The sequence below is a fragment of the Thamnophis sirtalis genome, unplaced genomic scaffold (genome assembly GCF_051295495.1).
Source record: "Thamnophis sirtalis isolate CommonGarterSnake01/CBP01778 unplaced genomic scaffold, rThaSir2_p1.2 scaffold_2, whole genome shotgun sequence".
Classification (NCBI taxonomy): Eukaryota; Metazoa; Chordata; class Lepidosauria; order Squamata; family Natricidae; genus Thamnophis; species Thamnophis sirtalis.
The window spans coordinates 124,430,407-124,446,685 of NW_028261382.1; the positions used below are offsets into that span (position 1 = coordinate 124,430,407).

Sequence of the window (16,279 nt, forward strand, 5' to 3'; positions counted from 1 at the left end):
TCATGGGAAAAAGCGCGCCCGCTTTTTCGATCTGTCGGACGAGGGGGCGGCGTCGCCGAGGGAGGCGGGGCAGGGTTGAGTTGGGTGCGGGTAAAAGTTCAGGAGCAGCGAAGCGTCGGCTTTGTTGGCTTGCCAGTTGCCGAAGGAGTACCTGTTCCGCTGTTTTTGCCGCTATGGCTACGTTAGTGAAGAGAATCATCAGTACTACAAGGGCTCCCGCTGCTATGGGTCCTTACAGGTAAGAGGGGGGGGAGTGAAAAGTGCTTTTTGACATAACTTAGCCTATGGAACTCACTGCCACTAGATGTGAGCTTTGCCCAAATTGGTTCTTCCCGGGTCCAGAGGGGAGAGCACGGGTTACAGCAGCTTCTGCACAGGGAGAAATGTCAAATGGGCTAAAGTTTCTTCCCCAATGTGGGAAGAAAGTGAGCATGTTGTAGTCTACAATAACTTGATTTGGCAATTCCAGCTGTTGCTCAAAAACATTGCAACATCTAAAATATGTCCATATTTAATATAGTAAAAAATAGGAATAAAAATGGGTTTGCTATTGCATAGGTATAAAACATAAGTAATGGATAAGGTGACTGTTAAGCATATATCTATCAAACAATGTTTAAAAAGCCTCTTGAAGACTTTCCAGGAGTCTGTTTTCTGTTTTCTCTGAGGGGCAATACCAAATTGTTTGGAGCAAAATTTCCTGGACTCAATAAATTTTACATTTGAATAAATTCCTTTGGAAGGGCAGCTACCGAAGCCAAAGCTCAATTACTTTGGAAGATTCATTTGAAAAGACCCCGATGTTGGGAAAGATTGAAGGCAAAAGGAGAAGGGGACAGCAGAGGATGGGATGGTTAAATAGTATCATTGACGCAATGAAAATGAATTTGGGCAGGGCAAGGGAGCTGGGAAGGACTGGATGGGGAGAAGGCTGGCATGCTATGGTCCAAGGGGTTGCGAAGAATTGGACCCAACTGAATGAACAAGACCAGCCTTGCCCTTATTTCGAGCACATCATCCCTAAGACTGCAAACTTTTTTCTGAGAGAAGCTGAACTGAAGTAGTAAATTTTAATTTTTGAGCGCAGTTATAGGAATGCTCTATCAATGTTGCTAGGAATGCCACAAAACGTAAATTTCATTAAATTTTAAATTGTGATATATATATTTTTCCTATAACCTCAATGTAGCATTGTAGATTCTTTAAGGAAGAGGCTCCCAATCCTTTGGGTATCAGAGACTGGTTCCATGGAGAAAAGTTATTCCGTGGACTGAAGGAGTATTGGTTTTATGTGCTGGCTGCATCCCGTAGATGGGGCTTCACTTGTTTGTGTGGTCCGGTTGCTGGCATGCCGTGGACCGGTGGAGGTCCATGGACTGGGGGTTGGGGACACCTGCTTTAAGGTGTATCTACTGACCAGATACAAGTTTATTTACTTAGGGTTTTGGAAGCTTTGCTACATTTTTGTTATTCTTGTTAAATGGTTGAATCAACAAAATAAACTATTATCTATCTGGGTCACAATATGAGAAAAAAATGTATAACCTCCGACTCATTTTTTTTTAATTTTACATTTTCATTGCTTCTTACTTCGCATTTTTACGAAATAATTCTTGAGCTGTGTAGAAAGGGAACACCCACCTACCCTCCTAGAGAATGAATTATTTTGGGGAATATTAAAAGGCAGGATAGAATATTTCTCCTAAAGGAGAAATGGGGGAAAAAATCTTAATGGAGGCAGAAACCAGCACCAGTGTCCCTGCCCCAAGCAGTAACTGAGGAATCCAGCTTTTAGAAATTCAGATTTGGTAATCCATTCAGAAAGACTGAGTCAGGCAGAAACTCCAGATAAGCAACTAAGGTTGACAAGATTAACAAACACCCAGGATTTGCATTTCCTCTTCTGCTTATAGAGCCAGCCATGACCCCACTAGGAATCTGACAACAGCCATTACAATATTAAAGTTCATTTTCTTGCACAGGAACAGGAAGCTCAAATACAAAGCCCAAAGAAGGTATAAAAACCCACCCACTCTCAACTCCATTTGGTCAGCTGTTCCAGAACTGCATGCTGTCAATAAACTTTCTTTCCAATCAGCCTCCATTTTTTTCCTCAACACCTTTCTCCCAGCTTGGAAATGAACTGGGTGGATTTTTCCTTCCTACAATTGCTCAACTGACATAGTTAATGAATACTGTAAAGTTAAAGATTGCTACTCCTATTTGCTTGAATTCAAATTCCTCAGGGTCTTATTTTTTGAAGTGGGCAAATTAAAACTTGCAAAACAATACTGTACCTATTTTCATGTTTATTAAAATAATTCTAATACTATATTACTATTTTACTGGTTTTTTTAGTCCCTCGAACCAATGTATTGTAGAAGCTCACTCTATGCTTAGTTCAAAGGAAATCTGTAATTCACTTCATATAAAAATAACAGAACTCAGATTAGCAATATCCTCTTTTATGCAAAACTAAGGATTTTGCATAGCAGCACTGAATGAGCTTAAATGCTTGGAGGTGACTGCCAGTCAGAGAATAGGACTTACAAACTATTCAGATTGGTAGGAAGCAGCTTTGCTCACCTAAGAGGAGACGTGATTTTAATTTAGAGTATTCACTTGGGATTCACTTTACTTTTTTTCTGCATTGGTTGACTATTACCGTATATAAAGAGACTTGGACAAAACTACTAATTATAGTAAATAATCATTATAATAAACATGAATCAGCTATGTAATAATTGTAAATGCTAGTCTGGAATATAATAATAGTTATACCTTTTTGTCACTTCCATTGTTTTCGGTTCAAGCTACAACATTTTAAATATTTGTTCAAGTAACTAATAAAAACACATGTTCATAGCATTTCCCACCTTCTGCAATATTTGCTTTGGGGTGAGATTCCAAATTGGCTCTCATCCAAAATTCTTTTTTTCCCCCTGCTCAAGGATGCCCAAATTCATGTTTGGTTTCTTTATTTCTAACTTTTCCAGTAACTATGTGTGAATTTTAATCATTACTGACAAAATTTCTTAAAATTGTAGAATGGAAAATTGCACAAGCAGATAAATTGGGCTAGTAATTAGTTCACTACGTAAGAGTACTGGCCTGCTGTTGTTGCATTTTTAGTCATCTCTACAAATGCTGCCCAGACTTCAAAAAACTAATTACTGTAAAATATAATGTGTAAAAAAGGACTAATCTTTTCTCAAGGCACAGCCTTCAGGAGAAGGCTTTTATGGGATCTAGTGGTTTTTTTAAAAAAAAATTGTTAGAAGTTGCTTGTATGGCAGAAACTTTTGCCAACAATTTGTGGATGTTGGAAGACAGCAATATTAGTCTATCGTAACCAAAAATCGGGAGTCTGGTAGCGTCCTTTCCAAGTAACAGATTTTATTAAAAGGCATTAATTACTATGAAATTCATCACTGCTCACTTCATCAGATATATGGTATAGTATAAAGTTGGGCTCTTACTCCAGCCCTAGTATGTTCTTGGCCAGATGGGAAATAGTGTGAGATGATTGGACTTTCAATTAAGCTGTCCCGATTTAGTAAGATATGACCTATAGAGCAAGCAGACCCATCCTTTTGGCTTGTCTGGGACACACTGAGTGAAGAGGAATAGTCTTAGGCCCCATACAAAATATATAATATTAATTTATATAAATAACAAATTTCATTCATATCAGTGACGTGCGGTGAGGTTTATGGCTGGTGAGGCAGCAATTTTTTTAGACTTGTGGACTTCAACTCCCAGAATTCCACAGCCAGGCATGCTCAGTTCCGATTTAAAGCGACAGCATTTGTTTTTCTCCTTTGCTAACTAAGTTGCCTTCTTTCTTTTTCTTCTCCCTTCCCCTCCTTCCTCCCTCTCTCCCTCCCACCCCCCTCTCTCAAACACACACACACACAAGGAAAAAAAATGTAAAAGGAAAAAGGCAGGAGCTGAGGTCAGGCTGGGCTAGTTGCTGCCAGAGTCACTGTGGATGACTCTGCTTAACTGTTTAAAAAAGCCTCTAAAAAAGCACCCTCTGCAGGAGGAGGCAGGAGAACGACATGCCTCATCTACGTCAGGAATTTTTCAGCTTTTAACCCTTGCTTAACTCTGCTCAAGTGATCATAAAAAATCAGACTAGATGAGGCACGTCGTTCTCCTGCCTCCTCCTGCAGAGGGTGCTTTTTTAGAGGCTTTTTTAAACAGTTAAGCACTAAACAGAGTCATCTACGATGACTCTGGCAGCAACTATCTCAGCCTCACCTCACCTCTTGCCTTTTTCCTTTTACATTTTTTTTCCTTTTCATGATGACAGTGGTGAGGCTCTGCCTCCCCTACCTGTCCTGACTGCACGTCCCTGATTCATATAGCTTTAACTACAAATTGTAATAATCATGCGAGGCCACATTACAAGTTGTCCAGGTCCACAAGTTGGACACACTTGTTATAGAGAAAAAACACAAAGATGATATATTTTTCACTGAGGGTTCAATAGCTAGAGAATATTCATAACTAAGAAAAAATGAAGAATCAGAAGTTGTATTAATAGACACATCAGAAAATAGAAGTTATTGAAATAGATATATTCCATACTGAATAGGAATAAGATAAGACAAATGGTAATGGGAAAGCAATAGCTTAATATAACATTTATAAAAACAAAAACATGTTTTGAAAGTAATTAGAAGCTAAGCTCATTCATTAGTGAGACTTTATTTTTCCTATACAAAATTGACTTTGTGGATATCACAAAAAATTACTTTAAACTTTCAGTAGGCGGCCATGTAAACACAAATGTTGGCCTCAGTCTATATTTATCTTGTTTAAATTGACTTGAAAGCTTCCCTTGCAAAATGCTGCTACAAATTAATACCTCTAAACTAAAGAATTTAAGAGGTATTTGCTGAACTGGCATGTGAGTTAAGGTGTGTTACTGAATAGTCAGAAATCAAGTCAGAAGATCTATAAGAAGACTTGGGAATTTACTTCCCAAATAGCCATTTGGTTAATGTCTATTAATTTCATAATATTTAAACCCATCCCAATCCTGTTAACATCAATTTTGCAGATTATTGATTAGTTGGCATCATTTATTTCTTTTCAGCAGCATTAACATCAATACCAAAAACTTCAACAGAACTTAGATTAGGTCTTATTCAACCAAGCCCCTCTCCCCCAATAACTAACACAAATAATAATAATGGTTCTATTGTGTTTTTAAAGAAAAGATATTCAGAGAATCGTCTACAACATAATTCACTGAAATTTCCATTGTTAAGAAAGGTGATTGATAAGTGAGTTGTGCCCAATTATATGATTTTTTTTGCCATGGTTGTTGAGTGCATCAGGGCAGATATTAAGTGGATAACATAGTTGTTAAGCCAATCCATTTTTCCCTATTGGCTTCACTTGTCAGAAGCCACCTGGAAAGGTCGCCAATGGTGATCATCAGATCCTGGGATGTTGCAACCATAAATAAGTGCCAAGTGCCCTAATTTTGATCATGTGACTGTGGAGATGCTGCAGAGGTCTTAAAGGCAATCAGTAAATCACTTGATTCAGTGCCATTCAAGGTGGTATTCAGCAGGTTCTGACCAGTTCTGGAGAACCGGTAGCGGAAATTTTGAGTAGTTGAGAGAATCGCCAAATACCACCTCTGACTGGCCCCGCCCCCTTCTATTCTCTGCCTTCGGAGTCCCAGCTGATCAGGAGGAAATGGGGATTTTGCAGTAACCTTCCCCTGGAGTAGGGAGGGAATGAAGATTTTACAGTATCCTTCCCCACGGCCACCAAGCCAAGCCACGCCCATCAAGCCACACCGACAGAACCGGTAGTAAAAAAATTGAATCCTACCACTGGTGCCATTGTAACTTTGGATGATTACTAAATAAATAGTTGTAAGTCGAGGGCTAACTTGCCATGTTAGCCATGGAATATGACTAATGCTATATTTAAAAGCATATTTATAGAGTAACCTATAATTGTTCCAGTTTGGGAGGAGGTTATTAACGTATTAACAACTTTTAAGTAATAACTTTGATGCATCATTTAATATTCTTTGATTCATATTCTTTTGAACTAAATTCTTGCTGCGTAGAAATTGACATTGAACAAACAAAGAAATCTTTATAAGCCAAAATATTTATTTTTCAGCATTGAACAAATGTACATGTTCAAAATAAAAATCCAAATTGCTTTCTCTGGATTTCCTCTATGGAGGGAAACTCCATGCAATTTGCTACCTGTGTCCAGAGAGAGTAAGAAAGTGGTTAAAATAAACCAGACTTCTAAAGGTTGCCTAGCAAGGTTTTTGGTTACTAGTAATAATATAATATATGAATGTCATATACTATATGAATATAATTATTTATATGAATATATAAATATTTAGATATTCAAACAGCAAATCAATCAATATGTCTTGTTCTCTTTTCTGATTTCTCTTTCTCCTTCTTTTTACTATCTTAGCCAAGCAGTGTTGGTAGATCGGACTATGTATATCGCAGGGCAGCTTGGTATGGATCCCTCCAGTGGGGAACTTGTTCCAGGAGGTGCAAAGGAACAAACTCACCAGGTGAAATGTGACCTCACTTATTCTACTAGCAAGTCTAATATTACTATTATGGCTGGATGAGGGTTAACAAGCTTGTGCTCAACCCAGAAAAGACCGAGTGGCTGTTGTGTTTTCCTCCCAAAGATTTGACAAATATTCCATCACTCAGGCTGGGGGGTCAAATTTTACACCCCTCAGAGAGGGTTCGCAACTTGGGAGTCCTCCTGGATCCACAGCTGTCATTTGACCACCACCTAACGGCTGTGACCAGGGGGGCATTCGCCCAGGTTCGCCTGGTGCGCCAGTTGCGGCCCTACCTGAATCGGGAGGCTCTCACAACAGTCACTCGGGCCCTTGTGATCTCTAGGCTGGAATACTGCAATGTGCTCTACATGGGGCTGCCCTTGAAGAGCATCCGGCGACTTCAGCTAGTGCAGAACGCAGCCGCGCGAGTGATTGCGGGTGCACCTCGATTCACCCGCATAACACCTATCCTCCGCGAGCTGCGCTGGCTGCCTGTCGATCTCCGGATGCGCTTCAAGGTGCTATTAATCACCCATAAAGCCCTACATGGCAGTGGATCTGGATACTTGAGAGACCGCCTTCTGCCAATTACATCCCTGCGACCAATAAGATCCCATAGACTAGGCCTCCTCCGTATCCCATCGGCCAGCCAGTGTCGGCTGGCAACTACAAGGAGGAGGGCCTTCTCAGCAGTAGCCCCGGCCCTTTGGAACGACCTCCCCGTGGAGATTCGTACCCTCTCCACCGTCCAAGCCTTCCGCATAGCCTTGAAGAACTGGCTCGCCCGTCAGGCCTGGGGATAAGGATAGTTGCCCCTCCCGGATGATGAATGTGTGTTGCCTACCATTTTATTATATGTTTCTATCTTGATGTTTGTATTCCCCCATTCCCAGTTTTATGTGAGCCGCCCTGAGTCCCCTCAGGGAAAAGGGCGGCCTACAAATTCTAATAAAACTCTATAAAACTAAAAACTCTATTATGGCTGGTCATATAGTCAGCCAGATGTTTAGACTGGATTTAGGATGTGAGATAAGATAAGCAGATGTTGTTGCTTGATGATGATTAATGTAACATTTGTTGTATGAAAAGAACAGATTCACAAAGTTCAAAATAGAAGGTCTGGTATTATATTTCATTATGGAAATAGATGACATTATTTGGGTTCAATAGAGCTGAAATAAAACACATCCCTACTTGCAATTTCAGAGAATAGGCATCCTCTCAGCAAAAAAGAAAAGAAAAGAGTGACTGAACTAAGTCCCGCCATTCACCAGTGCCAAATATTTAATTCCTTCTGCCTTCTGACTTCCATTGACAAAATCATCAACTTTTATCCGCCAACAAATGTTTGAATTAAAACCGAGTGACCTTTCTGATATTGTGGTTGTGAAAGGGCAATTATGCTGGCTCAGTTCAGCTTGAAAGGCATAGGACAGAAGCATCACATCCTGTGTCGTGTTTTTTTTATGAACAAACCTTTCAGGGTATTAATATAATTTCCCTAAAGCTTTTAATAAGGTAAATACATTAAGCAAACACTACATGATGGGTGCCATAATAGACTGTTAAATGAAAAGGTATACATATAAAATGCATACAGGAGCATGCCAAGCAAATAAACAATTGAACTGGCCATGTAAAATAAAGATCCAGTTAATTCTATATCTTCCAGGAACCACTGCAAACTCTAGCACAGGGTAGAATACCTGCCCTTTTCCACACCATTTCTGTATAAAATTGTGTTTCCTTCAGGATTGCCCTATGGATGGCAGTCTAGCATAAGGAAAAGAATTCAGCTGCTACTGTGTGTAATTGCCATTTGTTGCACACTTACTTTTCTAGCTTGAGAAAGTTAATTTCAGTGAAGTAATTGAATCTCTGAGGGGTCCTTGGTGCTCTCTGAGCTTGATGGTTCTCTTGCAGATGTTTCATTATCCAAACTACCGTGTTTCCCTGAAAATAAGATTATTTTCTTTTGACCCCCGAAATAAGCACTTGGACTTATTTTCGGGGAGGTCTTATTATTTTTGAGGTGCAGGAGGCAGAAAGCGTGGTCACTTCATGGCTGCTGTTTGTGGCAGTATTTTCCGGGAGGGCTTATTTTAGTGCATGCGCTTAAAAGCCTAATTGGGCTTATTATCCGCGGAGGTCTTATTTTCAGGGAAACAGGGTAGGTAATGAATCAGATGCTAGTCATATGATGTTATCTAGTTTGGATAATGAAACATCTGCAAGAGAACAGCCATGCTCAGAAAGCACAAAGGACCCCTCAGTTCAACCCTGAGCTACAAATATTCTCCATTATTAGTAACGGAATCTCTCTGCACTGGGACTTCCATCGTTTCATGTTTTCCTAGATAGTATGTTTTCATTACCATAGGCTGTTCTTGCATATATTTCATGATGTTTTACTTTTGTGTTTGCATATGATTACCATTGTGTCCTGTTCTGAGCTCAAGGGATGATGTTGTCATGTTCAAATAAATTCAACATTGTTCTCATTAGGCCCTCCAAAACATTTGGGAAATTCTGCAAGCTGCTGGCTGTGACACCTCTAATGGTATGTTTACATTCAAATAAATTAGTGAGCGTATCTATAAATGTATGGACAGAAAAAGATGTTTTCTGCCTAATGAGAAAGAACAGTTATTAATAGATTGTTCAGGATAACTAGAACCCAGGCTGTTACTCTGTATAATTTTGATATTTATTGTGTTAAAGATTTTATTATGCTGGGTTTTTTAAAGATTTTTTTTAAAATATCTCTAGACTTTTTGAAGAAAAGTTGTATATAAGTAATTTAAATAGTACATATTTTGTGTCATTTCTTGGAATAGTGGATTAGTGCTGCAACTTTTCTGTCTGGTAAAACTACGGGTATTTTGATAATCCTTCCCCTCCAAGATAGTGAAGTTTAGGAGATTATTAGTACACTTTTTCTTTCTTAAGGGTTTTCTCTGTTTTTTAGATTGTCAGATTAAATGACAATCAGAATTAATGTTCATAATACTATTTTTTCTGGGTCAAGAATCACATTTGGCCTTTATGACAAGATAACATAACATTTCACTCCATTAACATTGAAAGGTACTGTATTTTTCAGAGTACAAGACACACCTTTTTCCCTCAAAAAAGGGTGAAAATCTGGGTGCATCTTATACACTGAATACAGCATTTTTGGCCTCCCAAAACTCTGACCCCTTTGCAAAAATGGCCATGCAGAGCCTGTAGGAGGCTTCCAGGGTGTTCCTTGGGGCTGGGAAGGGTAGAAATGAGTGAAAAATGAGCTGTTTTTTCTCGTTTTTGACCCCCCCCCCCAGGAGCACTCTATAAGCCTCCTAAAGGTTATGCATGCCCTCTTTTTTTGACAAAAAAACAGGCCCATTTTTGCAAAAAATAGGCCGTTTTTGAAAGGTCTGCAGAGTGCAAAAACTTTTTTTTTTTTAATTTGCGTCTTCAAAATCTTGGTGTATCTTATAGTCCGGTGCATCTTATACCCCGAAAAATACAGTGATTAAAATTTGTTTCTGTGACCATTTTTGAGTCCACTATCATTGTTCCCTGCATGATGATATTTTTATCCCACTTTTTTATGTAACTCAAACTAGCAATCTTACTAGTTGGGTTGGGTTGAGAGAGAGGGAGTAACCCAAAGTCACCTACCCTGCTTTCATGTCTAAGGGAGCCCTAGAACATTCTCCTGGTTTCTAGGTCAGCAACTGCAACCTAACTCAGCCACTGCAACCTAACTCAGCACACTCAGTTTGATTAAGTCAGTTAATAACTTCTGGAAGTCTCTGGGGACCATTTGGAATGGGGTGGCCTACTCATAAAAAAAAAAAGAATCACAATTCCAAATCACTTGCCAGATAAGACCCTTGCAACACATTTCTATGAAGGTTTGCTCAGAAGAAATGCCAACCTACTCTGAAGTGTGTATGTGATGCACAAAGGTTCAGACTTAATTTTATTGACTGCTGAAATGTTTATAGCTAGGTGATGTAAAGCATAATTGAAGACAAGTTTTCTTCGTTTTTAGTGGTAAAGACTACTGTACTGATGACCGACATGAAGGATTTTAATGATATTAATGAAGTCTACAAGCAATGTAAGTATGGCTATTGAAATACATTAAATATATATTTAATGTATTTACCTTATTCTGTGTTTGAATGAGATATATTCAAATATGTACTTAGGCTTCTTCTAGAACTACGATATAGAAGTTTATGAATTATATTATCTCAAAGTACAAAGCAGTACTAGAGACTGTAAAGGAACATTTGAAGTCTATAATCTGCTAAAAAGCATGCAAATTCTTTCATTTGGCTATCCTTTAGCTAGAAAGTGTTTTATATGGGACTAAAACTATTGCTTGTTTCTATAAATCCTCATGATTTACAAGGTCTCACTTGGTATGTTTATACCTAGCAAACACATTTGTTTTGGAACATGCTCTCTTTTGAAAAAAAAATGGGAATTTAAATTCTTAGATTGCTGATTTATCCACTTGCATTCTATATGAATTTATATAGAATCAGGAGGCTTTTTCCTTACCTAACTTTATAACTCTGTTTATCATAGTTCAACTAAATACAATTCTCTACTTCTGCAATTAGTTATTAATTGGAGCTATTTATCTACTCCATATAGTTTTCAAGTACAACTTTCCAGCCCGAGCTGCATATCAGGTTGTGGCTCTTCCAAAGGTAAAAAGTATCAGTTCTTATTTCTATAAACACTGGGAATGAATGTAATGTTTTTTAGATTAGAAAAAATGCAAACCTTTGTCGCATTTTGTTATGTTCTTAAATGTTCAGAAACTAGCTACGTCTTTTGTTAGTGTAGTCTTGTCTGTGTTTCTTCATAGATTGTGCGCTGTTTTTTGTGCCTCCTCTCATTTGAATTAAGGGACTTCCTCAAATTTGCACAAGACATAATATTTTCTGTAATTGCAACATCAGCATGGGATAACTCCTGGATTTTCACCAGCAAAGAGAGAATTAAATTCATATAAACTTGGCTGGAAGGATAAGAGAGAGAAGCCAAATTGGGGTGCTCAGATTGATCACTCTACCCTCTGCTTTTTAGATGAGCTGTGTTGGGAACTGAGGTGCAGAGCGATCAATATGCTTATGATATTTAGCTTTGTCTGGCTATCTCAGATTTGGCTGGAAATGCTAAATTTATGTCCCAGGACAGGGAGATTGGATGGGTCAAAACAAGTTAAAGTTGAACCCAAGAAAGATGAAGTTGCTGCTGTTCCTTTGTTAGCTCCAGGGTTTTCTAAGGTGATGGCACTGCTTCTTTGCAACCAGGCCTTCAACCCAGGTTCATAGTTCTGCTGGATGTATAGCTGGTACGCCAGCTGTGTGACTGGAATGGAAGAACCTGGGTTCAGTGACTCATGCCCTTACTTACCATTATCTGATTGAACTTCTGTAATAAACGTAAGGCTACTTTTGAAGTCCATACAAAAGCTGCATTTGGTTCAACTTATTATTTGGATCAACTTATTATTAGTACTTATTAAGTGCTCCTTGTTATTTTGAAATTATTACCCATGTTTTGCAGGCCCTCAATAGTTGCCAATAGAATTTGAAGTACAGTTTGAAATGCTAGTTTTCACTATGAAGTCCAATATGGCTTGGTACCAAGCTATGTTCAGAACTCTTGTCCCACATTGTGTCAGTCTGAGATGTCTTCTAGGAGAAACCAGTAGTGATGTCCCATTTTTATGAACTAAGGAGACCTGAGGTCAGAAAATTTTACATTTTGGTTAATGCACAGCATCTCCCAGAAGGGAGATGAGTCTTTGATAATAGCCTTCCAGAAACTGATACAACCAAGCTTTTTTGGATGGCTTCCGGAGCGTAATTGTCACCAGTTATGTTTTGCTGATTTGCTTTGCATATTACTGTGATTTTGTGAGAGGAGATATTGATTAATTTAGGGTTTATTCTGAAAGTGTTCTATCCTTGTAAACTCAAATGTATTTTAATTAAAATTTTAACCAGGGTTCTTCAAAGTAGTCAATAATGACCCCCCAGACACACACATACACATTGATGGGACTATCCTAGGGGTTAATGTTTGTAGGAGATAACCAGGCTGAGCCCAAGGGAGGGGTCAAACAATCATCAGTCTTTAGTCCCTTCCCGGCCACAAGAGATCTAAGTCCAGCCCACTTTGAATTCCATCCCAATCTTATCTACTGCCAATTTGCTTTGACATTAGTAGTTCAGATTCTTGTAGAGAGCTTAAGCTTGAAATAAACATTTATATTAATTTGAACTGCCTGGATTTCTTGATTTCTCCGGTACTTGACAATGTTCTTATTATTATTCATAGCAAAGTAGCATTTATTATTTTCATATTTTAAATTTCTGGGGGAAGGTGCCAATGCATAATCTAAAACACTGAACCTTGGCAACCTGAAGAAATGTGGACATAACTCCCAGAATGCCCTATCAGCAAGGCTGGTTGGGGATTTCTGGGAGCTGAAGTCCACACCTCTTCAACTCACTATGGTTGAGAAACATTGATTTAAAACATCATGAGCTGAAGAATTTGAGGAGCCCTACATTAAACAAATCAACTCTGCCCTGATTTTATATGTTATATTTCTTCCTTCCAGGATGCCTGTGTGGAGATTGAAGCTATTGCCATTTTGGGACCCCTTCAAGATGCCTCACCAGCTAAAATCTAGCAGCTCTGATTTCTTTTGCCATGATCATTCTCACTTCTGCTATCAATTCAATTCTGCTACCGATTCTCTTATAGAATGTTATTCCTGAATTGTGAATCTGGCTCATTTATTTGGGTGGGCAGATTGACTCATAGGCACCACTGCATCATTATGACTGTCTGTTTATTCACGTATAGCAGTTTCCTCATTCTCAGTGACTTTAAGCTGTGTGCTGGCTGGAGAATTTTGAGAGTTGAAGTTCATACATCTTAAAATCACTGAGGTTGAGAAACATTGGAGTATAGTATGAGTAAAGGACATTACAAGATTAAATACTGCAAGCTGCTTGAAAGCATATTTTGAGGAGGAAAAAGCAATAGAACACTTTAGATAAACTTGTCATAGGTAAGAGAGTAGATTTTCTAAAATTTGGGAATCAAGGTTAACCTCTAGCTGTATACTACATTAAGCAGAATTGTATACTTTAAAACATTAGGATAAAAATCTATGAAGAATAAATCAAATTGCTATAACACTGATCAGTGTTGATAAATCTGTTTTGGCTTCGTCTTCTTCTTTTGGGAAAATTAGCTATTAAACTTACCAGTTCACATTTTGCCTGATTCACAAGATAATATTCAAAGCTGTTACAAATTTTGTAATGAAAAACATGACAAGACATTTTGTGTAGTATTTATATTTTTTCTTACAACTAATTGGCTTTTGAAGGGAAATGCTTAATAATAATTACATAACACCATCACATTTTTTTTATTTGTAAAAGTGTGTTTGGGCTTTCTGAGTAGACCTTCTAATACTCAGATTTAGGCATGTGCTCTATTAAGAAGATTCAGTTTGGATCTTAATTCAGTACAGTGGAAAACAGCTTGCCTGTCCAAATTAGAATGTCAATTCAGAAATATTCAAATGTTTTTTTCCTCCACAACAAATTGGTATAATTCTGTGTGTGATTGATTGATCTTACTAGATATTGTCTCAAATCTTTTTACAACAAATTCCAGACAAACAGGCATTTTAAACAGAGCAGTAGTATTATGCTAGGCACCCTATTTCTCTTAAATGATCAAATTTTGCAATAAGGTATTTAGATACTCCCTAGGAGAACAAGTTTGCCAGCTTTCATATGACTAAAACCAGGGACTGATATTATGCAACGTTTTTCATGATTTTATTGTATCTACCTCATAATTATTGATATGCAAGCAATAGCATGTTGGTTTACAAAATGGTCTCCAAATTCCAGCTTGCATAGAATAGCATGAGGGAGAACTGGGCTTTGGTTGCACTTGGAACATGCAGGCCAAAATGTCAGAAAAACTAATACTGTCTTTACATGTAATTTGCCCATAAGGCAGGATTAGAATTCACTGTCTCTGAGTTTCCAGCCTGGTGTCTTTAATCATTATACCACACTGGCTGTCATATAAACAAATATAGATAGTATTCAGTTGGGACCAACAACTAATTAAATGAAACATCATGGGACAATGCTGAACGTATGTCCGTTCTGCTGTGGCTGTTAAGCAAATAATTTGCTATCATTAAATGGAATAGCACATGACTGTGATTTGCAAATTATTGCCAGCTTCTCAACTGGTTGTCAGAAGCTGCTTGTTAAACTCAAATGGTGATCATGTGACTGCAGGCTGCTGCAATTGTCTTATATGCTAATTGCCAAATGGCTGAATGGTGGTCATATGATTGGGGATGCTACAATGGTTATAAGTTTGGGGACTAGTTGAAAGCTATATTTTGGATGCCAATGTATGTTTCAATAGTTGTTAAACAGGGCAGTCATTAACTGAGGTCTACCGTAGATCTGGCATAAAGGGATGCAGTTTGTGAGCAAATCTGGGGAATTCTTGTTCCTAAATATTGGAAATTCTGTACAAAGCATACAGATGAAGATGAACAGTATAAGAAACAGAAGGGGTATCATTACCAAAGATTACTACTAATGTCCCAAAGGTTGTAGACAATATCTTCCTAAATACAGGTAATCCTTGACTTACAACCACAATTAAGCCCAAAGTTTCTGTTGTTAAGTGAGATGTTTGTTAAATTAGTTTGGTCCCATTTTACGACTTTTCTTGCCACAGTTGTTAAGTGAATCACTGCAAGTGTTAAAATATTAACACAGTTATTAAAGTGAATCTGGCTTCCACATTGACTTTACTTGTCTGAAGGTTGCAAAAAGTGATCACATGACCCTGGGACACTGCAACTATCATAAATGAGTCAGTTGCCAAGCATAAGTTGACTGACCTGAATTTCCCTCCCCTCTCTTGTGAATGGATCAAAGACTTCCTGATGGATCATCCACAAACAGTAAGGGTTGGGTCCTTTACATCTTCCACGCTGAAGCTCAGCACAGGCTCCCCTCAGGGCTGTGTGCTCAGCCCATACCTGTACTCGCTATATACATATGACTGCATATCCTCCGATCCATGCAACATCATAATAAAGTTTACAGACGACACAACAGTGCTGGGTCTCATAATTGGAGGGGACGAATCAGCATACAGGGAAGAAGTCCAGAAGGTCTCCGCATGGTGCTCAAGAAACAACTTACATCTAAATACTAGTAAGACAAAGGAGATGGTGCTAGATTTCCAGAAGCACAGAGGGACCGGCCTCACTGTATATGGGGGGGGGGGGGCTGTGTGGAGAGGGTTTCCTCTTTTAAATTCTTGGGAGTGCTTATTAGTCAAGATCTCACCTGGAAAAACAACATGTCTCTGGTGATTGGAAAGGCCCAACAGAGTCTTCATTTCCTTAGAGTCCTGTGAAAAAATCAACGGCTGATGACCTCTTTCTATTGGTCCACCATAGAAAGTGTCCTCACACATTGTATTACAGTATGGTATGCTGGTTTAACAGCTGCGGACAGGAAGGCACTACAGAGAGTGATCAATTCGGCACAAGAAACCATTAGTTGCCCTCTGACACCACTGGATGACATCGCCAGATCTCGCTGCTTTAGCAGAGTAAGG

At 38.6% G+C, this 16,279-nt stretch overlaps 1 protein-coding gene across 1 annotated transcript; it reads left to right on the forward strand.

The window, feature by feature from the left end:
• The first annotated feature begins 72 nt into the window (after positions 1-72).
• On the forward strand, positions 73-13,804 carry RIDA (reactive intermediate imine deaminase A). Its single transcript, XM_014068329.2, has 6 exons — positions 73-238; positions 6,469-6,574; positions 9,083-9,137; positions 10,617-10,685; positions 11,231-11,286; positions 13,215-13,804. The coding sequence occupies exons 1-6, from the start codon at positions 174-176 to the stop codon at positions 13,284-13,286; spliced, it is 423 nt and encodes a 140-aa protein (XP_013923804.1). The 5' UTR covers positions 73-173; the 3' UTR covers positions 13,287-13,804.
• Positions 13,805-16,279: the final 2,475 nt, after the last annotated feature.

Coding starts and splice junctions, on each gene's coding strand:
- RIDA (XM_014068329.2), top strand. CDS start 174: ATGGCTACGTTAGTGAAGAGAATCATCAGTACTACAAGGGCTCCCGCT. Junction 9,138..10,616: donor TGGCTGTGACACCTCTAATG/GTATGTTTACAT, acceptor CTTCGTTTTTAG/TGGTAAAGACTACTGTACTG. Junction 10,686..11,230: donor TAATGAAGTCTACAAGCAAT/GTAAGTATGGCT, acceptor TACTCCATATAG/TTTTCAAGTACAACTTTCCA.